General features: G+C 47.6%; 1 protein-coding gene across 18 annotated transcripts in view; it reads right to left on the bottom strand.

Annotated features, from left to right (window-relative positions):
* The window catches only part of LOC135255596 (pleckstrin homology domain-containing family A member 7-like), a 107,135-nt gene extending 81,525 nt beyond the window's left edge, over positions 1–25,610 (bottom strand). For 4 of the 18 annotated variants that reach the window (XM_064336959.1, XM_064336960.1, XM_064336963.1 and 1 more), the window contains exons 1-3: positions 24,975–25,605; positions 24,780–24,856; positions 24,545–24,602 (exon numbers count right to left, since the gene is read on the bottom strand). In XM_064336959.1, coding sequence (XP_064193029.1) covers positions 24,545–24,602; positions 24,780–24,856; positions 24,975–25,057 — 218 coding nt within the window. In that variant the 5' untranslated portion in view covers positions 25,058–25,605. Of the gene's footprint in view, positions 1–24,544; positions 24,603–24,779; positions 24,857–24,974 lie in introns of all 18 variants that reach the window. The other 14 variants (XM_064336962.1, XM_064336969.1, XM_064336965.1 and 11 more) reach the window with 8 other exon arrangements.
* Between the last annotated feature and the right edge of the window lie 1,392 nt (positions 25,611–27,002).

Here is a 27,002-nt window from a genome sequence, read left to right as displayed (position 1 = left end):
GATACTTTCTCCATACGCTTCTTTTCATGTGAATGTGCTGTACTGGCTGTCCTCTCAGTCCAACTCTGGGTGGTCTCATCTGTGTAGTCCATACAGACAAAGGACTGAACATTAATGCCATATATGCAAGGAAATCATGGTGGAACTCCCCCAATATACACATTTTTGCACCACAAGCCAGAACAACCCTCTCTCACTCCTCGTGGAATCTGGAAGGTAGTCTCTCACCAGAGACAGTTGGGTTGAGTAAATTGTACACATGTATAACAGCACACTTGTGAAAGGGGTTTGCAAATGACCATATTTCCCACCATTGCCTGAGCGTGCGTTTAGCTGTTTTTTTTAGGCCATTAAGGAGCTATCAGGCTAACCAAGCATGGTGTTATTACCGGTGCTCTAATGACATTTTCATATGTGACATTTTAAAAACCTGTGAAGAATGCAGTGCAGCTCCTGGGTGCTCTATCCATGCAGAGAAACTGCAGGTGGTTCCAGTGAAACCCTGTACGTAGCAGTGCTGACTGTGGCCAGGAGTCCCTCAGGGTGACTCACAACTGGCCACAGTGTCACTCAGGGATGAAAGGGTTCCACCCAGCCGAGTACAGCCCCGCCCTCTCACTCAACAGCGCCTCCTCTGGTCAAACGGGTGGCAGCAGTGTGCCTGCGCGGCCCTCCCACGAGGTAGCTGGAGCAGCCGGCTGGGCAGAGGTGTTTCAGTGCCCGAGCCCGCCTGTCCTGGCCCTCCGGATTTGACAGAGCGCACAGGGGAGCTGGGGACCCACAGCTGAGATCGAGCATTCCAAACGCACAGCACGAACGCAAACAAAGAGGCTGACATCAGAGCTAAACAAATGTCAAATGTTACTTGACATTCATTTTTCATTTTGTATTGAAGGCCATGTTAATCACTTGTAATATGCAAGCATACACACACACACACACACACACAAGCCAGGAGAGCTGAATATGCCAAACCTTGTCAATCCTAAATTACTGCACTATCCCCAAACTAATTCTTTTGGAATGTGTTCACTCAGAAAGCAGTTTTGTTAACAGGAGCCAGTGTGGCCTGACTGGCCAGAAACGACCAGTGCTCGCTCAGCCTTTCAGTGAAACGGGGGAAAAAGTGCAGGAGCTGCGCAGCTCCTTAGCAATGCGCGCTATGCTGCGCTATCTGCCTGCGTCTGCGGGACTGACAGGCGAGGCGTGATGTGGTGGGGGCCGCGTCGGGACCCCACTCCCGGGGGCCACAGTAAGTACACAGTAAGAGCGCGCATTCCTGCTGTCCTGCAGGAACAGCCCACACTCACATCTGGTCAGCATCAAGTTAAAAATAAAAACCAGCCAGCCCTTGATCCAGTGCTCGTGCCGCTGCCCTCCATCTCAGAAAAGGGAGGGGTGGAGGGCGAGCACAGGAGTTTGAGGGTGAAGCGAACGAAAATGAACAAAAATACTGTCATGATTGCCAGTGCACTGCACCAGCAACATTGCTTTAGGAAGCATGTATACACACAGTGCAAACAGGCGCACGTGCACAAACACACACACGTGAGCACAGATACACACACTTACATAAACAGACACAGCAAACACTCACACACGTACGCACTCACACACACTGCCATATAAGGTAGTTCAAAAGCCATCACATTGCTTCAGATATTCATAAGCAAAAGTAGATGAATGACGAACAGATGACGAGTAGAAGAATTCTTTAGAAAGACATTTTCCTTTCTAGTTTGTATAATAGCTGATGGATAGGTCTCATACAGAGGCACGTCAGCAGAAACGTACCTGTGAAACTGCACACTATGAAGAGAACGAAATGGGTGGTCTTTTGTGTCAGCAAGGGGTAGAAAATATCATCGATCACCCCAAGACCACATTCAGATCTAATTCAGAGCCCCATTTATTACTGAAAGACTTGCAATTGCTACTTATTGATTCAGGAAAGACCGACATAATGAACTGGCATTTAATAATCTCTAAATAAAAGAAATAAACAGGGCCTGGATTACATGCCATTAGCCCCGGCCCAGGGGAAGCCCCACTAATGGACACACCGAAGGCACTTTACTACACGGAGAAAGAAAGAAAAGGACAGAGCCCCTTTTGTAAGCCAGGGTTTTCTCTTACAAACTTTCACTGAAAACGACCCCTTACCTGTGTACGGAGTCCGCAGTCGAGCCTAGGAGAAAAAAACGAAAGAAAACAAGACGAAGAAGGAAAAAAAACACAAGTGAAGACTAAAAAGTGGGCCGAGCGTGGCTTCTCTGTGGGCGAGGCCTCTCGGGAGAACAGACTGGAGCAGGAGTCTCACTAATGGAGGCACTCTGTTCTTCTGCTCCGGAGCTGGCCTTGGCTGGGGGTCTTTGTGGGGAGTTTTCGGAGTGCTGGCCTGGCCAGACTGACCCAGTCCCCCCGACGGGTCCCGGCGTGGGCTGAGGCAGCGATATGTCACTGGAGAGGGATTCCAACGCTCTTACCTTAGGAGCCAAAAATATCTCACACGGGCTTCGTCCTTGCTGCCCACCGAGGGAGCGAGCGAGCTCCCCGATAAGATTTATTGAAGGCGGGGTTCAAACCCGAGTCCAGCACACCAAGGCCACAGCAGGCGATGAGGGCAAATGCATCGTAAGTGCTTTATTGGCTAGAAAACCGGGAGAACGGATGCCAAAGAATAGCCAGAGTGGAGGAATTTCTCCTTCCCACTCTTTCTTCCTCCTCCTACTCCTCACTCTGACCCTCACCGTCTCTCACTCTCTCTCTTCTCTTCTGCATCCTTTCCTTCAGCCTCCACTCTGGGAGGCGTCTCTGTGGGTGGCCCATCGCCGTTCTTACCTGCCAGCTCCAGAGACCAACCTCTATGCCCTGTGGAGACCTACAGCCATCAGACCTGTACCAGCCTCACACCTCTGCCCCCACCCAAACACCAGCCAACCACTAGCAACGCTCTCACCTCCACCCCACCCAAACACCTTACAGCACAGACACGAAGCAAAGCACCAGCCTCCACACCTCCACCCCGCCCAAACACCTTACAGCACAGACACGAAGCAAAGCAACAGCCTCTACACCTCCACCTCCACCCCACCCAAACACCTTACAGCACAGACACGAAGCAAAGCAACAGCCTCTACACATCCACCCCACCCAAACACCTTACAGCACAGACACGAAGCAAAGCACCAGCCTCCACACATCCACCCCACCCAAACACCTTACAGCACAGACACGAAGCAAAGGACCAGCCTCCACACCTCCACCCCACCCAAACACCTTACAGCACAGACACAAAGCAAAGCAACAGCCTCTACACCTCCACTCCACCCAAACACCTTACAGCACAGACACGAAGCAAAGCACCAGCCTCCACACCTCCACCCCACCCAAACACCTTACAGCACAGACACAAAGCAAAGCACCAGCCTCCACCCCACCCAAACACCTTACAGCACAGACACGAAGCAAAGCAACAGCCTCTACACCTCCACCCCACCCAAACACCTTATAGCACAGACACGAAGCAAAGCACCAGCCTCCACACCTCCACCCCACCCAAACCCCTTACAGCACAGACACGAAGCAAAGCAACAGCGTCTACACCTCCAACTCCACCCCACCCAAACACCTTACAGCACAGACACGAAGCAAAGCAACAGCCTCTACACCTCCTACTCCACCGCGCCCAAACACCTTACAGCACAGACACGAGGGTCTCTGCGGTTTTCTGTCCAATCCCAGCCCTCATGTGCCTGCCTCCAATCTCTCTGTTATCTTTAAGAGGGAGGTCTGTATCTCAAACTCCACCGCACAGATACCATGGAAACCGCCCCTCATCAGGTCAGGTACATCGCTGAGGGTAACCAGGGGAACACTGTGCTCTCACCCAGCTGTCCCACACACACCACCCAAATCCACACTGACCAGCATGACTACCCCTCACCCCAAATCAAAAATGACCTGGGCCCCCATCACTTTAAATCTGAGTTCTACTCCCACCCCTCAGTCAAACTGAACACTGACCTGAACCTCCCCCTCATATCACCCCAAATCAGCAGTGTTCTGCACCACATCCTCTTAGCACACAAATCCACACCTCCTGACATTATGGTTTATATATAATCATGTCCTGGCACGGAGGGAAGTGTATTTATGGTGGACATTAAGCACTGTATTTCTTCTATCTATCCAAAATTCCCATTAAGAGTTATGACACCGTTGCAGAAACGGCCATCTCTAAGGGCAACATAAATCTAAAGACAGGCATAAAGGTATGAATGAAAGGTTATGGAAGCTATGAAAGTGTACAAAATGACAGAAAGACACAGTGAAGACACAGAGCACTGTAGCTCAACTCTTTCCAGGACGGTGAACAAATACAGCATTTTTATGACATTATTATTTTGCTTGTTTTCAGGTGTTCCTTGTTTGGCAGAAGACAATAAACTCAACACACAATACGACTTTAATCCCGATATAGGGTTTGTGATATGACATTCCCGTGATGCAATGTGTAGGGGAAAAAACAGCCCTTCACTCTACTTTTCCTATTGACTGAACATTAGAAATGCAATTTAAATTCAAATAACTGCCATATATATGTTTTTAAACTAAAACAAAATATGTTTATTTTACATTGACCATGCAAAGATTTTGGTAGTGATAGCCTACGTGAAGCATACTTCACTTTCTATAAACAGCTTTTCCTGAATTAATACCCATCAGTGGTTTAACAACATCAGTGTTCATTTTGTGTTGCCTTATCCAGTAAGTAACATCAGTTAAAGTGTACAGTTTCACAACTGTCTTTTACAAGACAATTTTAATTTTAGTCATAAAGTGTAATTTTATTTCATAGTGCACAACATAAACATGTTTTCTATTGCTTTACATGTTTGCGATTAATCAAAGTCAAAGTCAAAAATAAAAAATGATAACTGGTAACTGATATAAATCTTAATTGAGAACACATCAGAAATCTGACAGCCAGGCTATGAATGGGTGAAATTCCCTGGCTAGACTAATGGTGTGAAAGCAGGCACTCAAATCTCAGCTCTATCTGGTGCAATAAGCTGAACAGTTTAGGCTAGACTCAACAGCAGTCCCTGGCGGCCATTCTGTGTAACAGCAAGCAGGGCCGCAGTACCACCTGCAAGGTATTGCCTTATATCAGGGGTGCACAACAAGGGCCAACCCATTTCAGGATTTTGTGCCAACATTTCCCAACATTTGACATTTAACATTGAATTGGCCCAATCATATCTTGATCTGACATGCGTATAAGCACCAGGCTAGAGTCACAGTCTGCCAGTTTATCCGAGATTTCACCGTGCTCAAGTACGGGAGTGAAGCAGCATAGTTCATAGAGCTGTGAGAAATGTTAAAAAGTTGGAACAAAAACGAGCAGGCAGACGGGTCCTCCAGGACCGGAGTTGTGCACCCCTGCCTTATATCTTCACTGGAAACAACAATTGGCTTGGTACAGGCAGGCAGCAAATCACAGAGAGCGTGAAGGGTTGAGCTCCTTTCTCACATAAAGGAATTTCCGCAAAGCCACCCACCCACGCCCTCCTCGGCCATTAGCCCCAGAGTCGCGGCGCGTCGGGCTGCAGAGGAACAGAGCTAAGGCCGCGCGCGGCACGCGTTATTAGAGGCCTAAATTACAGTGACGGATAGCGGCATTACGGCTTGTTCTGCCATTAGGCTAAGCACCGCGCGTGACCTGACCCATGCGCCGCTCTCAATCAAGAGCTACGCCCAACACCGCCCCCTAGTGGCCCCATCCGTCATTCCACCAACTCCACCTCCTATAGCCGCATCAAAACACCGCCCTGGACCCCAGCCACAAAACACTGCAGCAACCTTACAGCCAATGGCGTTTGACGGCTGTACAGCCCGTGCTTCAATAGAAATCAAATCAAATCAAATCAAATTTTATTTATATAGCGTATTTTACAACAGTTGTCACAATACGCTTTACAGACAGCCCTAGCCTAAACCCCCACAGGAGCAAGCCTAAGGCAACAGTGGCAAGGAAAAACTCCCTGTGGCAGATGGGGAGAAACCTTGGAAGGAACCAGGCTCAAGGGGGAAACCCATCCTCCTCTGGTCGGCTCAGGGTGCCGACTGGTGACCAGCATGTCAGCCAGTTTATGCAGAAGATATGATAAGTGATGTGGCTCAGATGATGGGTGGGGCCAGGTGGCGGTGATGGGGAACAGCAGGTGGCGGCAGATGTGGGCAGGGTGGAGGCAATGACGAAGGAGGGGCTGGACCGCAGAGGTGGGGGGAGACCAGACGACTTTCGAAGCACTCTCGAGGGTTGGGGCAAGAGCCCCGCCGGCAGCGTGGGGAAGAGGGTGGAAACAGCAGTTAAGGGATTTGCAATATACCAAACAGTGAGTAAGTGCCAGTGCTATGTATTGTGGGACGCCGCCAGGAGTAAAATATGGCTGCATATCTACTAGGACAGGGATGGAGAGCCCATGCAGTCATGAGGGGTAGACAACCATACCCGCCTATCAAGAGCCAGCCCATGTAAAGTCGGGTCACAGCTGATTGACAGGTGACAGTAAGGAAAGGATTGCCACCTAGAAAGCTCTATGACTACAGGCTTCTCGCACCCTGTCTCCAGACTATAACTGATTGTAAGCTTGAGCATAGAGGTGCGTTTTTAATCTAGATTTAAATATTGAGACTGTGTCTGACTCCTTTATAAATAATGGAAGCTGGTTCCACAGTAGTGGGGCCCTGTAGGAGAAAGCCCTACCACCTTTTAGGTTCTTGGAAATTCTTGGGACTACCAAGTAGCATGCGTCTTGAGATCGGAGTGACCTTGTGGGCTTATAAGGTAGGAGTAGGTTCGATATGTACACAGGTGCACGTCCATGCAGAGCTTTAAAAGTCAGGAGCAAAACCTTGAAGTCTATCCTATACTTAATGGGTAGCCAGTGAAGCGACGCTAGTACTGGTGTAATGTGCTCATACTTCTTAGTTCTGCTCAGGATACGAGCAGCTGCATTCTGCACAAGCTGGAGACTCTTTAACGAGTTATTAGGGCAGCCAGAAAGCAGGGCGTTACAGTAGTCTAACCTAGACGTAACAAATGCATGGATCAATTTTTCAGCATCCTCGACTGACAGGAAATGTCTAATTTTAGCTATGTTGCGCAGCTGGAAGAAGGCAATTCTGGATGTGTTTTTTATATGGGTGTCAAAAGATAAATCAGGATCAATGGTGACACCAAGGTCTTTAACGACCATATTAGGTTCAGCCAAACAACCATCACAGTTTAAGGTGAGAGTAGACAATTTCTCCCTTAATATTTTGGGACCTAAAACCAACATTTCAGTCTTGTCTGAATTTAGGAGCAGAAAATTTGAAAGCATCCAAACCTTGATATCTACAATACAGGCCTCTAACCGTGAAAGCGGCAGTGCTTCGCCAGGTTTCATTGAAATATAAATCTGGGTATCGTCCGCATAACAGTGGAACTCTACGCCATGTCCCCGGATAATATTGCCAAGTGGTAGCATATATAGCGAGAAGAGTACTGGTCCTAGTACTGATCCTTGTGGAATACCGTATTTCATTATTGAGGAGCTGGACTCGTCTTCTTTTAATTTGACAAACTGTTTCCTGTCACAGAGGTAGATAATGACATCACAGGTAGCCTCAAGAAGAAGCCTTGTCTTAGAGGCAAAGGGCCAGGCTTGATTTACAAAGAGGGGAAAGGCAAAAAAACAGAAGCACATTAAACCCACCACGCAAACAATCAACCTCGCTCCAATCAACCAAAAGTGCTTTTTGATGAAATTCCATCTGGCAGGTGTGAACGAGGCGGTGATAAACGGACGTCGCAGCGCGGACGGCGTCAAGCTTTATCGCTGCGCACGTGAAACAAAAGCGCTAATTCGGAGGGGCGCTCCGTTCCACCATGAATAAGCAATGCGCCCGCGCGCAGACGCCAAGCTAATCAAATTACAGAGGGAGCTGAGGCTTCACATTTCAGCGTGGTCGATACGCTCTCTGGATGACACCGCAGACGAAAAAACCGCTTCCGCCCGGGGGTCTGGCGCTCAGTCGCGTTACAGGACAATTTATCAGAGGTCTCAAACACCGAACTGTCCACTTACGCAAACGGAGGCACTCGAGACATCCAGCTCAACACAAACAGCGATGCAGAAGCAGCCCCTCCCTGGATCCAGTACCATGGACGGACACTGGACTGGATACCGAGCAGATCAAAGCCATGCAGCCTTCAGCAGGTTCAGTGGTCCAGCGCACCCTGAGGCTGGCTCTCCAGAACAAGGCTTGGCCACCCCAGCTCTAATACACACGTTTAAAAAAAAAAAAAAAACTGCCCAGGTCCCCAGGCTGATATGCATTCCTTTCCAGCGATAGGGCCGTATTTCTCTCTGGGTTGGGAGCTCAACGGCGACACTTTACGGCTTCCTGTGCCAGGATATGAGGGATATATTCAGGATGACAGAACCCTCTCGAGAGCTATGACATACGCTCCTGTCAGACGTAATGGTGCCAAAGCTCGCCCCAGAAGCCCCCATTTACAATAATACCCGCTGCCTCGCGCAGTTTCCTTGAGAAGACCAAAAAGGTTCGTCTTCCATCGGCCATTCACAGTCAGACTCACCTCACAAGGGAGTCACAGGCTATTCTCCCAAGGGGACACAGAGTTCTGTAAAAAGTCCTGTTTATGAATCAGTGATCGGGACATATGAAAAAGGAGACCCCATCTTTCAGCAGACACCCTTTCAGGCTGGGGCGCTCTCCTGATGAGTTTGGAACAGAGCGAAAGCTGTTCAATGCCATTTTTATCAGACACAAAAAGCAGTCTGTATTAAAAAAGCATAAAAACAGCCGACCGCTATTCACCGCGTCTACACTCCTCCGATGAGCCTCGGTCACAAACGCTCACAGCAGTTTCTTACGGCTTTGAGGCAATCGCACCATAAGTTTAAATGCAGCGCATGCTGATTTTCCATGTGTGCATGTGTGTGTGCATGTGTCTGAGTGCGAGTGTGTGCATGTGTGTGTGCGTGTGTGAGTGCGAGTGTGTGCATGTGTATGTTATCTGTGTGCGTGTGTGTGTGTGTGTGCATGTGTATCTGTTATCTGTGTGTGAATGTGTGCATGCACATGCATGTCCATGTCAGAAAGAGGCAGGGAGGACATGGACAGCGTTAGTGCCCAGCAGAGAAGGCCAGAGAGACAAACCAACACCGGCAGTTACCACTCCGTCTCACAAGCTGTTTCAGTGCTGACGCAGGCAATAACAAAGCGAGGTCTTCAGTCAGGGCACCACAGAATGCTCATTATTAATTTACCAGACAGGAAATGCAAAATGTAAGGTGTAAAGAGGTTTGCCAAAGCATGAATGATGTTCCTCATTTTACCTTACGCACGCTTTTTTTAGTGTGAGTATGCCCCAGTAATACCCAGTCTTCTGGTCTATACAGCCGAAATAAAACTGGGGCAGTGATGGTGTGTGTGTGTGTGCGCGTGTGCGTGTGTGTGTGTGAGTGTAAGTGTGTGTGTGTGTGTTGCCTGGGAGGCAGACAGCGGTCTAATCAGGCTATGGATGTTGACAAACTGCACCAGTAAATCCTGTCATCTGCGTTCTGTCGCTGGAAATGAACTCCGTGTTCTCTTTGCCTGGACAATTAAATCAGCTCAGAACAGATGTTTCTCCTGTTTCGGGCATGCTGGAAGGAGTTACAATGACTGCCAACATCTCTGCATGGCAATCCAAGATGCACAATGTAACAGCGTGTAACAGCACGCAACGGTCTCCTCGATCCCTACAAAGCCCCAACTCAACAACACAAGACAAGACTCCAAAAACAAAGCCTCGCTTCATCTGCGTCACAAAGATACCTTGTTCCTCCAAGTTATCGGAAACAGTACTTTTCACATTTACCAACACAACATTACGGTTCAGTCACATCGGGCTTTTGAACCAATTTAATTAGTTGTTACGAGGCATTTACAGTACAGAAAGGAAAACTTTCAAGCTTGAATACATATGAGCACATGAACGTGAGTGCACATTGTATTGTCATTACCTGCCTCCACAACTGACAGCCAATCAATCCTCAACAGCTCCAGGGCCCCGGGAATAACCCGGGGGTAACCGTGGCGATGCGTTAGGGGCACACGCACACGGACAGACAGAGCCCGGGGTTGGTCGTCTCCTCACTCACCTGGCGAGCTCCGTTTGGGGCGGGATCAGAACCAGCCGGTGACCGGGGCCCGGTTCTGGGCGGCGGCCCGACAGCGGGCCGCAGCAGCAGCAGCAGGTTGCCATCCTCGCGCTGGACCCGCCGGGCACAGTGTGCCGCCCGCGCCGCCGCCCGCTCCCTTTTAATCCGGCCCGCCGCCGCCGGCGTGCGCGATCGCCACGCGCTCACAGCGGAGGCAAATGTCAGCGCGTTCCCCCCCCCGGGGGCGGGGGCTAAATATTACAGGTCACACACTGACTGATGGGACAGCGATGCCACACAGCCCACTGCACCATCACCCCCTCCACACCCCCACACCCCCCCCCGCCCACTGCTTATCTTCAACAACAGAAATAATGCCCTAACGGTGACCTTCACACAGACGTGACTGTTAACGCTTTATTACAGAGTTTCTCTTTCTGTCACACTACTGATGTGCTTTATGCAGGACTGCGTGTGGAGCGTTAGCAGGAGTTGGGGGGGGGGGGGGTTGATTGACTGTCATGCGCACACATGTAAACCTTTGGAGAGGATCACATGCATGAATGCACTCTGTGATAGCGGCATGTTGCAGAAGCACAAACAGGAAGGAGACGGCCAGCGGCCCACAGACACACAACCGCAGGAGAACCGAGCCTCAAACCTCTCGGATCTGACCCTGTACACGTATCCACTCTGGACACCCAACCGAGCCTCGAACCGAGCCTCGAACCGAGCCTCGAACCGCTCTCGGATCTGACCCTGTACACGTATCCACTCTGGACAGAGGCCTGGGCTTCACAAACACAGTTTCAGAATGGCTGTGAATGCTGGGTAACACATCCCTCCAGCACACGTCTTAACTCTGGGGTCTCACAAGAGGACCACACAGTAAAGAGCAGCACCGCAGCACCCAAACAGATGCAGAGTTAGCGCAGGGCGCTACAGCGATGGCTATCGCATGCAACCAGTGCTACCCAACAACCCCCAACTTTTAAAGCAAGCTCCCTGCTCCGCCCACGGGCTATCCCGAACACCCCACCAGAGGTGCAGCTCCCACCCCGCAGACCCTGGCGGTTGCGCCCCCCCCCCCCCCCCGAGGTGCGGACGGCTTTGCGCAGGGGTGTCGCTGACCTTGATACGCAGAGGAAGACTATTTATCTCCTTCGTCATTACTTCCCCTGGCACCTCTGCCACAGTCACATCTGACAGCCGATCAATCCTCATCGACTCCTCGCCCCTGGGGTAACAGGGATGTAACGGGGGCCATCATTTACAGACAGCTTCTCAAGGGGCCGGGCTCCTGTAACCCTTCATACTCCCCACTGCATGTCAACACCACTCAACTACCTCAACCGCATCACGCGGGCTTGGCTCTAAACCAGTGAGAAGAGCTTTATGCGCTTCCCTAAAGTGGAGTACCGCACTGACGATTTCACTGGGCCAAAGAGCAGCCATGTTCGTCAGAGACAGAGTAGAGTCTTTAATACTTTTAGAAGGTTTTAGTTTTGTATAGAATGTTAATGCTTGCTGCCGGCACGATGGAAACTTCCTCCCTTGCCACTAAATTTGAGCCAGGTGTGCCATTAGACGAAACAGCAGCCGAAGCAAGACTGGCACAGACAGATTCTTACCAAAAATCTAAATAATAAAAAAATAAAAAAAACACATGGAAATGTCCAGTTGGAATCACATAGAAGTCAGGACTGTCAGTCAACTTCAAAAGCCTTCCCCGTTGCAGTTTGGTCATCCACAGAGACAGAGACCACAAAAGGCCACGGAGAGAGTGCAACCATAGTGGGGGTAACGATTATGACAAGTTTATTTAAAATAAAATAAAACACAAACTTCACTATAAACAGACATGTCAACTTCCTATCATTTTATAGCTTATATTTAAAACTTTGATTTCAATAGATTTTTTTAATGGAATGCATTTTAATGTATCAACTTTTAAGGTTTTGAGGGAATCTTTTCCTAATGTCAACTGTAAATGAAATGTAAAATTCAAGAGATCAAACTGAAACAACGGTGAAGAAATAAAACGACTGTTTCCATAACAACGAGCTATGAGATTGGTTAGCGGACCCATCTGGTCCTTAATGCAGGCTCGAGACATGACAAGTCTGGCAAGTCTGGGAGACTAAAGTAGCCATCACTTGACACCAAAACATGGCAGTTCACAAATCACAAAGATTTATTCCAATAATGTTCTGAAACAGTCTCGTCCGCTCATTACTTTTTGTTCTGATCAGGCCATAAGGTTGCGGGATAAAAGAAAATCTGAAGAAACATCATTATGATCATTATGATGACACAGAATGATGGCTGAAACATCTAACCAGGGAATACACAACCAGACTACCTTTACACTGAGCAGGTATTCACCTGTGCATTTCTAACACTACGAGTTCTGCCTCTACTATTAGAGAAACAAAGTGTTCTGATATAATGGCTCGTTACAAATATGCCAGGGGGGGGTGGGGGCAGGGCTGAACCAACCACAAAATCAGACTGAAAATCTGGAAGGACCAGAACCTTCTGTTGCCAGCCAGAATCTCCTAGAATCAGGATTAATAAAACAGGCAGACTGTGCCTTGTCCAAGTATTAGTTCCAAAAAAAAAAAAAGAAGCTCCACTTACTCAAATTGAAATACTTTCTCCTAGTGTTTCACAATAAACTGGAAAAATAACCAATAAGTGAGTAATTCTTAGCCATATGGAACCCCTTTTCAATTAACTGTGTCACAAATGAAGACGTACAGAAGATGGAAGGGATGCAAGGGCTGATTATCTGGTCATTACATAGAGCATCTGTAATATCTCTCCAGGAGACACAGAAGACGCAGGGGTCACCTCTCCTCAACCCCCCCCCCCCCCCCCCGTTCTGTATGAAAGTGAATATGTTTTTTTAATTATTATTATTAATACATAAATGTATGAAAAAGAACTCATTTTAAAAAGAGAGACAGGAAGTAGAACACAGTTCATCTCCCTTCCCTGCATGTTAGAAATTTCAGCATTTAAAAAATGAACGGCAGAGGATTCGTTCTGACTGCAGAAACAAGGCTTCATTAGTGGAGACTGAGGAGCTCTGGGTATCTGATGTCCACTTAAAACCTTTCGCACTTGAAATGGCTCATAGCTGATTAACTCAAACAACACCCAGAGCAGAAAACAGACCAATCAGAGGCAGAGAAAAGGAGAGAGACAAACAAACTGGAGATAAACTATCCACTACATCAGGGGTAGGGATATCAGTATATCAGGGAGTCATGATTTATCATCTCCTTTTCTCCACTCCTAATATTTTCAGACTGCTATGCATGTTTTTTTGATGGCTGGAGAGGAAGAGAAGCATTATGGGAGATGGTAGTCTCAGTGTGGAGGGCAGGTAGCTGCAGAGAAAAAAATGCATCTCCATTACCCTTTAGTTTAAATAATCCATATACCAACAAGTACATAATTAATTCTAATAAGAGCTGGTATACCATCCCATTTGCATTACAATAAGCACAACAGAGAAAATCCTAAGAAAAGTAAAGGTGGCCATTTGAGACCCAAGAAAGCCAGATGAGTGTGTGTGTGATCACCTCCTTTGACTCATCAAATACGCGCTGAGCGACAATGAAAACCAGCCACTCTGATCAGGGCTGGGGCCCCCTGCTCTCCACAGAGCAGCAGTCAGTGTGGGCCTACTGTCCTCTAAAACCCAGCTCTCCCACTGCCAGTCCTATAGGAGCGCTCAGCCCCAGAAGATAAAGCCGTGCTGTCCCGACAGGACACTATTGTTCCTCAGTAGAATCTGCGTGCCTTCAGGGAGGTGTAAGATTACACCTGCCCAATGCAAGCAGGCTTCGGCTCCTCTTGTGTAGAGGGAAACTGGGAAAACAACTTTTTCCTCTCATTATACCCCTTGTAAATGCAGTCCTTACAAAATACAAAATCTTATTCCTGTGTTAGCCTCCTGCGCTTTAAAAGGATAACAGCCGCGCTCTGGGTGAACTGTTTAATCACGCGCAGTCCCATTCAGATTTACAACAGGAAAAATACTGAACAGTGAGGCGTCCATAATTGGACTGAATAGCCTTTTCAGGTGTTTGTGAAACTGTCACTTGATGAGACAGAGGGGGAAAAGTTTTTTTTTTTTCTCGCGTAGCCTTCTGAAAGTTCAGGGCGGCGGGAAAGCCGAGCTCCCCTCTCCCCTCTCCCCTCTCCGCGTTCCCCTCTCCCCTCTCCCCTCTCCGCACTCCGTTCTCCCCTCTCCCCTCTCCGCCTTCCCCTCTCCGCGCTCCGTTCTCCCATCTCCGCGTTCCCCTCTCCCCTCTCCCCACTCCCCTCTCCCCACTCCCCATCTCCCCTCTCCCCTCTCCCTTCTCCGCGCTCCACACCGGGGTGGGTGTAAAGGAGTGTCGCTGTGTTCCGCCATGTCGGCCAGTCTCAACAATCCCCTCATTGTGCCAGCGGTCCCTCGCACTCCCGCCCGCCTGCTGCTCTACGGGGAATGGGCCGTTACCATGGCAGCCACATGCGGGCATGCGGGCCCCGGCCCTGCCCGGCCGGCCTCAATGCGCTGGATTGGCCGCGTGCACACACACACACACACACACGGGCACTCACATACACGCATGCACACACACACACACACGCACATGGGCACGCACATACACGCATGCACACACACACACACACACGCACATGGGCACGCACATACACGCATGCACACACATGCACATACACACACACACATACACACACACATAGACGCACACACATACACATCCACATGAGCACGCATATAAATACACACACACACACACGCACATGTGCACACGCACGCATGCACACACACACATACACATCCACATGGGCACGTACATAAACACACATACATACACACACACACACACATACATACATACGCACGCACGCACACGCACACGCACACACACACACACACACACACACACACACACACAGAGCCTGCAGCCTCATTCTGAAGACAGAAAGGGCCTGCAGCTCTAACAGACAGCAGAAAAGACGGACCTGAGCTCAGATCCAGCGCTCAGTATTCCACAGGAGTGCCTTGGAGCCGCTGGGTGAGTCTGAGTTCACTCGCTGGACGGCATCCCACTCCCCAGGAGGCAGCGCTCTCTCCTCCAGCAGGAGCACACGGGTCAGCCTTCAGCCCGCTGGAAAAGCTCGAGCTGGGCCGCTCTGGCCCCCCACGCAGGCTACGGGCCTGGGGCACACTGCTAACAACTGCCCCACAGACAGGATCACTCACAAAAACACCCCCGCCCCCCTTCAGCCCTCATGCCCCGCGCCCTGCAAGTCTGTGTTTGCGCATTGTGAGGACACACATTTGTGAGCAACATTTAACGCAGGTTTTTCATTTCGCCTTAATCGAAATGTCGACTTGTGTTTATTGACCCCGTCTAATGGACACTGCTCTCTGCATCAATTCCACAACGTGCAGACAAGCACCTGGTCTCCTGCACTAAAACACATGCTGCCCTCCATCGCTTCTCCCAGTCCCCCAGCCAGACCGTGCAGTCACTGCACAGAGGAGGGAAAGGAGACAAGCGCTCGTCCACCCCAGCCCCCGCATGCTCACCTGTGGAGTCAACACCTGAACCTCTGATCCAATCAGGAGACATCTTACAGTGGCAGCGTCGCGGCTCCCGAATCAGGGCGAGGCTCACATTCGGTCTTGTGTAAATACCTCTACCACTGAGCATTCGTAGACTCCTGCAGTGTATTAGGCTTACCAGTACTGTGTTACAAACAAACTGTCTCTGTCTCAGTCTCCGACAAACAGAGGTTATTGAAACCCCCCTGCATTTCAGTCACCCAAACCAGCGGCCAGAGCAGGCCAGGGTGGCATGTTCTCACCCAGCGCGTTAGATGCAGCGTCGCAGCGGGTCAATGCAGCACAGGGCTAATCTGGATTAAAAGCGCAACATTCCACACGCATTCCTGCACGGTGTCCACACGGGAAATGATCGGTCGCTGCCATCGCCGTTCCTAAGGGGCTCCCGCCGCTACGTAAATTGAATGACCAATCCCCCGATTCCAATGTGCTAAACAGGGGAGGGCAAGAGGGACTGCTGCAGGCTCGGCCCTTATCTCAGTGGACCACAGCCCCTGGCCGGCACACAGATCAATACCAGCAGCTCACACCGTCCTCGGTCAGAACCAGTAACAGATCTGAACTACAGCAACCCACCACTAAGAGTCCCATACCTCTCACTGTCCGCTTTCGCCACAAAATGACTTTATCTTCGGGGGAAACAAACGGGGCCCCAGACTGCAGTAAATTAAGAGAGAAGGTTTTTATAAAATCCACCCTCATTTCAAGGATCAGTTAAGCTTTCCAGCCCAGCCCGGCCCGGCCCCCTTGGCGGGTAAACCATAAACGGGTCAAGTTTGAGCGGTTTACGTGTCTGTGTAAATACAGGGCATGCGGATTCATTTCAGTGACAGCACACGCAAAAAACTGCTGAACACAAACTTCACTGACAGAGCACAGGAGTGAAAGATACTGGATGTGCATATATATGTTCTCTAATGTTTGCATAGATCTGTGTGTGTGTGTGTGTGGTGAGGAGGGGCTTCAGCCCTATTCCTCCCCTGCCCATGCCTTGACGCTGTCTGGAGCTCCAGATCCATCACCCGGCTCCTCTAAACTGCCCTAATCTGAACTATACCATTTGGGTCTTCTATTATTCCTGTTAGCTTTCACCTCTGCTGTAACCTGCTGAACCCATTTTATTTTCTATCTGCTACTTTACACCAGGCTAGCCAGTGGAGGATGGGCTCCCCCTCTATATCCGGGTTCCTCTCAAGATTTCTTCCCATTGGGAGTTTTTTCTCGCCGCCGTTTGAGGGTTCTCTTCCCACTGGGAGTTTTTTACCGTATGTAATTTCTGTTTGGGGATTCAGGCCTGGAGTTTGCTCTGTTTGCTCTGTCTCTTGCCTTGCTACTCTGAAAAGTGTCTTTGTGACAGTAAAACGTGCTATACAAACAAAACTGAATTGAACTGAAAGGTAATTAAAAGCCTAGAATCAAGACTAGATGCTGAAAGCTCTCTTACACCTGCCCTAAAGTATTAATTGAATCTGACTAATTAGAAACACCTGTGAAGCCATTTGTCCCAAACATTATGGTGTCCTGATATGGAGGGAGTATGTATTAAAAAAGCTGTAATTTCTACATGGTGAAACCAAAATGCATAAATAAAATGATGATAAAACGTGACCTTTAACTACACGTGAACAGAACATGTCTTTATTTTTTTTTAAATATGTCTGACTTATGGAGCTCAGGATATCACAGTGACTGCAAAGTGGGTTAATGGTTAACAAACATGCCGGAGCAGGACATTCTATTCTGGAGTGTCCCCACACAATGCACGACAATTCACACATGCCAGACGGAGAGCCCATCCTCAGTAAACATTCCTCAGCCACTCCAGGTTCACTGTGTCGAAGTGATCTGTGGATTTCACTTCGGAAATTAACTCGACGAAATATGAGAATCAGGTGAAAAAATTAGAATTATTAATTCTCTGCTGAGGTGAATTAATGAGCCGTCACCCAGACAGCTGGGCCACAGGTCCAAAAAAGAGAGCATCGGCGATCAGCTTCGGAAGCTCATTTTGGGCTATTATAAGGTTATAATGCTAAAGCTAGCAGATGAATTTCATTTAAATGACATCAGCAAGGGCTCCTGATTGGCTCAACAGAGGCATTCGCCAGGCTGGGCCATAAAGTGACCGGTTCAAGCCTCAGCCCCGACTTTACTATCAATCGATATAAAGCCACAATGATGTCATTGCAATGCGAGGGTTAAACCTCCAGCTCTGTGAGTAGCGTTACATGTCCAGCGCTGTGAGTAGCGTTACATGTCCAGCTCTGTGAGGAGCGTTACATGTCCAGCGCTGTGAGTAGCGTTACATGTCCAGCTCTGTGAGTAGTACATTCCAGCGCTGTGAGTAGCATACATGTCCGCCTGGTAGTACATGTCCAGCTCTGTGAGTAGCGTTACATGTCCAGCGCTGTGAGTAGCGTTACATGTCCAGCTCTGTGAGGAGCGTTACATGTCCAGCGCTGTGAGTAGCGTTACATGTCCAGCGCTGTGAGTAGCGTTACATGTCCAGCTCTGTGAGTAGTGTTACATGTCCAGCTCTGTGAGTAGCGTTACATGTCCAGCGCTGTGAGGAGTGTTACATGTCCAGCGCTGTGAGGAGCGTTACATGTCCAGCTCTGTGAGTAGTGTTACATGTCCAGCGCTGTGAGTAGCGTTACATGTCCAGCTCTGTGAGGAGCGTTACATGTCCAGCGCTGTGAGTAGCATTACATGTCCAGCGCTGTCAGTAGCGTTACATGTCCAGCCCTATGAGGAGCGTTACATGTCCAGCTCTGTGAGGAGCGTTACATGTCCAGCCCTGTGAGGAGCGTTATATGTCCAGCGCTGTGAGGAGCGTTATGCTCTGATGTTACTCCAGTGCTGTGAGTAGCGTTACATGTCCAGTTCTGTGAGTAGCGTTACATGTCCAGTCTGTGAGTAGGTTACATGTCCAGCTCTGTGAGTAGCGTTACATGTCCAGTGCTTAGTAGTGTTACATGTCCAGTTCTGTGAGGAGTGTTACATGTCCAGCGCTGTGAGTAGCGTTACATGTCCAGCGCTGTGAGTAGCGTTACATGTCCAGCGCTGTGAGTAGTGTTACATGTCCAGCGCTGTGAGTAGTGTTACACGTCCAGCTCTGTGAGGAGCGTTACATGACCAGCGCTGTCCCGGATCCAGCGCTTGCTGATCCATGCGCTCTTCATTCGGCTCCCAGAACCTCCATCTTCATTTAGAAGACAGAGAGACAACGTCCACCGCCAGAGCGCAGAATCAAAAACAGGAACCTCAAAGTCATTTGGGGCAACAAACAGCTGATTTATTCTGCTCTCCTGACATTTAGAGCCCTTCATACATCTCCGCAAATGCCCTGTTGTGCACCGATCTCTGACACTACGGCACAATGGCCCCCGTTCATGTCGCTGGCCATAAAAGTGTCAGTGGCCACTATTCCCGAAATCATTTTCACTGACCTTTAAGGCCCCACCCTTTCGATGCCAGCCATCTAACCATCAGCGGACCTGGGCGTAACGGCGTGCCATTGGCTCCACAGGCCAAGGAAATTAATCCCAGGCCAAGACACTGCTATTAAAATGCAAAGCAGGGCTGCAGGACTCTCGAGGAAGGTGGGGCCAACGGACGGACGAGCATCAATGTTCATAACTCATTCAGGTGCGGTGCATTATGGGCCGCCATTTCCCCTGAATGGCGTTCAAGGTCCTGGCGATTAGGAATAGGCCGATTTATGTTGCAGCACCATCACTAACGACGTGTGTTCATTTGTCCCTGTCGTCGAGGCGCTTGCGCATGACGACGGCTTTATTACAGTACTGTTTACTAGATGACGCTGTCTTGAGTACTGCTCTGCCTGTGTCACTCTGCTGTAGATTATACTGTGAGTTGCACTGCATAAAGGGTGTTGGCTAAATGAATAGATGCTTTACAGCAACATCTGGGACAGTCCCGCGTCTCAATTAGGGCTGGGAGATATAGCGCAATGCTAATTATAGAATGCAATAAGGATCATTGGCACCATTTGGTATATTGCCTTTTGGTATTTTTTACTTTAATTACACCTGATGCAATACTAAACGTCCAAACTTAAGAGGCTCCATGAAATTCTTCCTGGAAAAAAAAAAAACATCACAACTGATATCTATTGGGTGTTGCAGTGATTACATGGGCCTATGAATATGATTTGGTAATCCAAATTAGGACAAATACATCGGCACTGATAGTATTTTCTGCATCTCCAAGCACACTGACAATTACAGCAATTTACAAAATGGTAATGTGAACACTACCTTCAACATCAAGGTACATGTAGCTATGACTAAGTCAAGCAGAGATCTATGAAACTGTACTGCAAATGGCTTTGTATCGAATCTAGCCTCAGTCTTCAGGACCTCCATTGCCCCTAGTTCATTCATGCATCAGCACTACGAGAAGACGAATGGTTTTCAATACAAAGTCAGAAAATGTTTCTTCAGCCTGCTTTTTCAGTTTATTTTCTTCATTTCGCTTTTCATTATTTATACTTGGCTGGGAAGACTGCTACCAAATCTCATAATCAACATCCCCCCCCCCCAGCCTCAGTTCTGACATTCCTTCCATACTCCTACCACAAAGAGAGTGGTCCGATCGGGTTTCATCCAGTGTTCACGGCGCAGGCCTCTTATGAACACATTTCCACCAGCAGAGCAAATGTAGGACTATACGCATTTTGGCATGTCACGCCTCAAAATTCAAGGCCCCCAAGTTGTATTAATTCATTACTGTAATAAGCCTGTCAAATACCAACTGCCTCTCTAAAATAAAGGAGCCATAGCTTTTATAAAAGGGCTCACTGGCACATGAACTAGCATGTGCATAATTAATGACACTCACATTAAGGTCAACTAAAGGATATTTAAACCATCATAAAGCAACAAAAACTATGAATGAGAAACATGCACCAGCCTTCCCAGTCAATTGGAGGTGGCTGTATTATTACATTTAAAAATGCATCATCTATAACTTAATGAGTGAGGACAGTGATCTCTCACTGCAGTGAACACGTCACCGGAGGCATCCCTGAACGTGTCCTTTCGACCCGACTGGCCTAACTCAATACTCCTGAACAATCCAGTCTGGCCAGTCTCATTGCCAGTACTTCGCTGTTCTGATTCCACTGAAGCTGCCCTTTTTTGGTGAAGAGCCACTGGTTCTTGGGCCAAAATGTCATCCAGTTCCAAATCTGTTCCTCACTTTTCAAAGTAATTCAACTCATATTGTTGTTTCTAATTTACCTGACAAAGACAGTTAGAAGCAGCAGTGCTTTAAATGTTCCGACTGAAATAAATTTTTTATCCCAAGTTGTTTTCAAACAAACTACTTTTACCTCTGAGCTTGAATTTCTGACTGGGTTGCCTGTCTGCTCTCCATGTACCAGGATTATGTTACATGCCAAGTGGATCCTTCAAACTCACCCAACTGCAGAGAGAATGCTTAATTTACACACTCACTCACCCAGACAGAATTACAGTTACATTCAGCCAGAGTCCCACTTATCCACAGACAGAGTTCTACTTACTCACACACTGACAGAGCTCCATTTACTCACCCACGGACAGAGCTCCACTCACCCAGAGACAGAGTTCCACTTACTCATCCACAGACAGAGCTCCACTTACTCACCCACAGACAGAGTGCAGACTCACCCACCCTCAGAGAGCCCACTCAAACTTGTTCACCCACAGACATCCTCACTCAAGGCCCCATATTTAAAACAGGAGCTCTGCTCACCGCACACTGTCTGGGGTATTTGTGTAATGGAGGCCTATAGGTCACACACACAGACAGAAGAGCACATAACAAGCACCAGGGGCCAATTCAGGTGACCAGTAGCAATGGGAAGTGGGTGGTCAAGCACATGGGAGTAGAGCTCAGAGGGCCATCTTCAGTCTGAGGCTGTACAGAGTAACTGTACAGGAGGGGGCAGTGCCTACTTCAGCAGATTTACAGTTCAGACAACAGACAACCAGCTGCTGGGCATCCCAGCACGTCTCTGGGCTGGCCGTCACACTGTATGCATGGATTTATCTTTGCGGTTTAAATTGAGCCAGCAGTGTACGCTAGCATTAGCATCATGAGTTCTGTACATTCTGAGGGGACCTGAGTGGGGCCCACCAGCCACAATCCAAACTTGTGTCTTGTCGCTGCAAGACACAAGCCAAGCAAAAAAACCGGTTCTTGCAAACATTTAGTCAAGGCAAACATGTTGTTCATAAAGAAAACACGGAAGATGACAGGCTGTGAGTCTGGCCCAATGGTCACCATGCAAATTCTGGTCATGCAAGTCAGAAAGGAAAATAAATGGTAAATACATCACATGACCACTCCAGGTAGCCCATTCTCTGCCTGTGGCGCTCGTGATGCACAAGGCCTGCCAAACACGGCTAACAGAACAGGTAAGGATCCTGCAAAGTGGACAGCGGTAAGAGCTAGCATAGCACCAGGAGTGAACAGAACCACAGTGGGACAAGCCACAGCCACAGCCATTCATAGGCAGAATTACATGGGTAAATGGGGAAGGTAATTGCTAAGGTGCATCGTCATGGGGCACCAGCATATAATATTGACTGACGGCTTTTGTAATGAAGTTATGGCTTGCAGGACCCTGCTGTTAGACTTTAAAAAAAAAAAATAATTTTAAAGGCTCTCATGTGATGATGTCTGACTTAGCTAAAAAGCTGGCTCAGTCCTCTGGTCAAATCCTTACCCTCTGACCTGTTATAGTGGAGAAATCCTTCTATGTGCACTGTCGTTCCCTAGGAGAAGCAGGTGGGGTAGCATTCTAGAAGTAGCAGGAGGTTTTTGATTTAAGGTCATTAGTGAGAGGGCAGCAGGTGGAGTTTTAGCGTCCATTTTATTCTTTGGGCAGGAGAAGTCAATGTGACTTAGGCTAGTGGAAGGGATACACAAGCTGAGTTAACCTCTGGGAATTTAAAAACTAGGGCTCGATCTTACCAGTAAAAACATTTTTAACAAAATAGCTATAGTTACACTCAGTTGGTGAACGCCAGCCCAACTTTTAAAAATATAAGGCTCGCTTTCTAAATCAAAGCCCCACTTTCTAAATCAAAGCCCCACGTTCTAAACCCAAGCCCCACCTTATAAATACAAGATCTACTTTATCATTTCAAGCCCCACTATCTAGAGTCTGTAGTGCTACCTTCCTCTGAACACTCGGGGTGTGCTCTCAATCACTTTCAACATTCCTTTGTCCCAGGGCCTTGAAAGACAGCCCCACCATAGAGCTAATTTGGGCCTCATGGGAGGAAAGGCTGACTCTCTCCTGTGTGTTTCACAGGTGATCCATGTCACTTTTTACAGCAGATACTGTACATAGTCTAAAGCTAATCAAACACAGGAAAAATACTGGCTTGTAAAGCACAGCATGGTACTCAGACTTCACCAGAGAGGCCATCAACAATGCTTGGCTGAATAATAAACATAACTGAAAGTTTCTGGCAGGAGTTTGGAAGGCTTACCCCTTAAAGGAATTTACCACAGTATTTACACTTAAGCACACACTCTACAGCCAAAATGGTGGGGGCTGAGTTTGAAAAAAAAAAACCCAACACTAACCACACAATTTAGCCAATAGATATTCTGGAAGAGCTTGGTAATTTTGAATGAAATGGGGTCCAACACATGATAGTATAGAGTTTCAACAGTGCCATGGTAATCCTCCAAATCATTCCAAAGTTATTTTCCAGTGTTGTGGTTGGCAATGTCACAGTTCAAAAGTGAAACTACGTTCAAATAAATTAATTTATTAACTCACAAGCCAATAAAACTGCGCTAAATTTTAAACGAGCACCATGACTGGTACACTCAGCGCTGAGTAATTCACCAAAATATACGAAGGAAAAGTAGTTGTGAATGAATCAATATCCTCTCAAATCAAAATCTCAAGTCAGTAAAAGGACGTTGGTTTCACTTTTAGACGCATACTTTGCAAGCGTAGTTAAATTAACTCGAGTCCTCGAGGCAAATGTAAAATGTAACTATTGAGTGTACGCGTTAAAACCATATCTACCGCCAAGAGGGAACCAACATAAATCGGTGGACTGGAACCAGAGACTGTAAAAAATACGCGCCCGATAAATGTAAACGTCATTACAAAGATACAGTAACCAAGAGCGGTGACGAGAGTTGTTACAACGAGAGCTGTCCAGCAACTTTTCTCTGAAACAAGAGTATCTGAACACGCAAAGCAGACCTTTGTAAAAGAAGAATAAGACAATAACCAAAGAAATAGGCAGCCATTGCGTATTAAAACTAAATTTCCATAAAATCATAGCCTACATGTAGGTTTCACGAGCTAGCCAACATATAGAAATTCCAGACTTTGGACCATAAGTGACACAAGCAGCCAAAACAGCTTGAAGGCCGAAATTATTGCCGCGCAACATCTATGGACTTCATCAACTTCAAACTGAAGACGTGAAACTTTAAATAATTACAAGGCAACCGAACTACTAACTAAAGCGCCGCGGGAGAATTACTGTAGGCTACGTACAAGAACCACATTCAGCCTGATGACCCACTGCAGACTGGAACCTGCGCTTTGTGGCAGGGTTGAATAATTCTTGCAATTCATAGGCTACACAATGCAACTCTCAATACAAAGAATGCCCTGGTTACTTACTTTATGAAGTAGCTTGCCCCCTCATCTGTGAACCCTTCTTCCCACCCCCGTGGTAAATCTACGGTGAAAAATCAAACAAAAAGGACGAAATGTTGTATGTATCGCCATGGTTTCTGATCCGGAAACTCAATCATTATATCAACCAAACTAATTAATGTCTGTTTACAAAAACAAACACACAACTGTTTTAAACACACATACTTTTTTCTTTTACAATTCATTAAGATATGCATACCTGACCGTATCATGTGCCCAGAGTTGACAGGTTCACCCGTACGGGGATGGAGCCAAGTCGTATAGAGAGTTTCATCACTGAAAGAAAAAAAAACAAACACCTGTTAGCTACGGAGAAAAAGAAACGCGTCAATTCCCACTCAGCAGTAATCAATAGCGACAGCGTTCAAAATCTGGAAATACAATGCGTGCTCACTTTATGAAAAAAACTCTTCCATCATTGCAGACTCCGTAAGACCAGTGATCAGGTAGAGTGTCCCGCCCGAGAGGAGCCGCCATGATCCCGGTCTGAAGTACGACTTCATGCTCCCCTCTGTGGAGTCTCCAGGGAAGCAGACATAGCCCAATAATCGCCAATAGAGCTGCACAGTAATTAAAGGGGAAAACCAAACTTCGGAGAAACTACAGCGCTTGCCGTAGTTTTTTTAGCCGACAGAAAATGTGGGGAAACAGAAGACAGAAAGTGAAGGAAGTTCAATGAGCATTGGCGACATAATGGGTAGGGTTCGAGGCACGATAAAATGCTTTGTTTGCCGCCATCCACCGAGACAAAGGACTTGCAACAAGAGTTTGACGTATGGAATGCATAGGGCGGATTTAACCTTCAACGCCCAAAACCTAAAAAGACAACATTCAGGTGAATCACACGCTAGTTCCACGAAAGGACACGGCATTGCCATTTAATCCTGGAATACCACATACTACAGTATACACTGAGGTGAATCAATACGCTCCAAATTGGAAAGCGTGGACACGCATGGCCACTAAAACCAACCATTTGGTAGATAATGAAAAATCCAAAGAAAAAGCAAAGGATAACATGCCAAAACCTGCAACCCGTTAAGTTTAAGGGGAAAAAATCATGGAAGAACTCAAACACATTTGTTCAACAAGCTTATTAGGAAACCTTTGATTGGCCTCAGTCTTTAATTTGATCTGTTAAAAAAAAAATCTGTTACCTCATTTTATGTCATTGTTTAGAGTAAGCGGAATGAGAACATGGGATTTCTATTCTTCAAGTCATGCATCGCTATTTCTGAAAAGGGTAAACATGAAAAGCACCTATTCAAGAAAAAATAACAGCTTGTTAAAATTTGGGGATTCCAACTGTGATTATAACGAAAAAACAGCATACACAGGGTCGAGTTTGGGAAACATTACCTTCTATCAGGTGCACACCAAGGGCTGATCCATTTCAGGATTTTCTGCCAACTTTTGCTCTTAATTAATTATCTCAATCATATCTCAATTTGACATTTGAATAAGCAACCAGCTGCAACTGCAGACTGCAAAGTGTATCCAAATGATTTTACTTAACATGTTCAAGGTAAAAATCCTGTGTAGTATTCCTTTGACTCTCCTATAAATTATCTTAACTGTGTCTGTGTGTGCTGTTATATTCTGGCGTAGGGACTCTCTAATGTGAAGCAAACGTGTTTCTCATGAAAAAGGAAGCAGTTCATAAAAGTGGGCTCTCAGGGCTTTTGGTGGCTCATCCTGTAAAGCCCCTGATTCAGTACATGCATGAGCCCTGCAGTCTGGTATCTAATCCAGTGCTGACTGGATGGCAGTTCCATATAGCTCTGCTAGTGTTACTCTGGGAGGCTTCCAGCCAGCTGGGATGAAGAGGTCTCATCGTGCTAAAGCAACCCTCAATGCGCCCTCTGTTGGGCTGTACATGAACTTAGTGTCCTCTGGCTCATGTCTGTGTGAGCTCGTTTTGTTGATCACAGAGTGAAAAGAAACAAGGGCAATATCACACATGCTTGTCTTTGGCCCTCCCAAATTTACAATAGGTCGGCTTGCAGCATGAGCATGTCTGGGCATGCCAAATTAGGGGGAAGCAGGCGGAGCATCTGACAGCATTGTCCTGGCACACCTCAACATAATTTACGATTTAAGGCGTGCTCTCAGTGATTCAGGTTGGCGCTGGAAAAATCTGCGTCAGGTGTCTGTTTCCTGTTAGCATTCTGCAAGCTTTATGCCCCCCTGGCACCTGCCACCTGACTTCAAAGAGTGTCTAAAAAAAGATGTGAAGAGATTTTTAAAAACTAAAAACGGTTCTGTGATGCAGCCAGATTTTCCCCGAAGCTTGTCCTTAAATGCACCCCTGCTGGCTCTCCATCCTTCGCCCTGCTGCCCTCCTCCTGTGCTTTCATCGCCGTGGGCCCAGCGATTGTGCGCTTTTGTATCGCCAGCACAAGCAGTGATGGATTCCTTGCAT

The sequence above is a fragment of the Anguilla rostrata genome, chromosome 5 (assembly GCF_018555375.3).
Source record: "Anguilla rostrata isolate EN2019 chromosome 5, ASM1855537v3, whole genome shotgun sequence".
In the NCBI taxonomy this organism is placed as follows: domain Eukaryota; kingdom Metazoa; phylum Chordata; class Actinopteri; order Anguilliformes; family Anguillidae; genus Anguilla; species Anguilla rostrata.
This window is presented reverse-complemented; position numbering and strand designations above follow the sequence as displayed.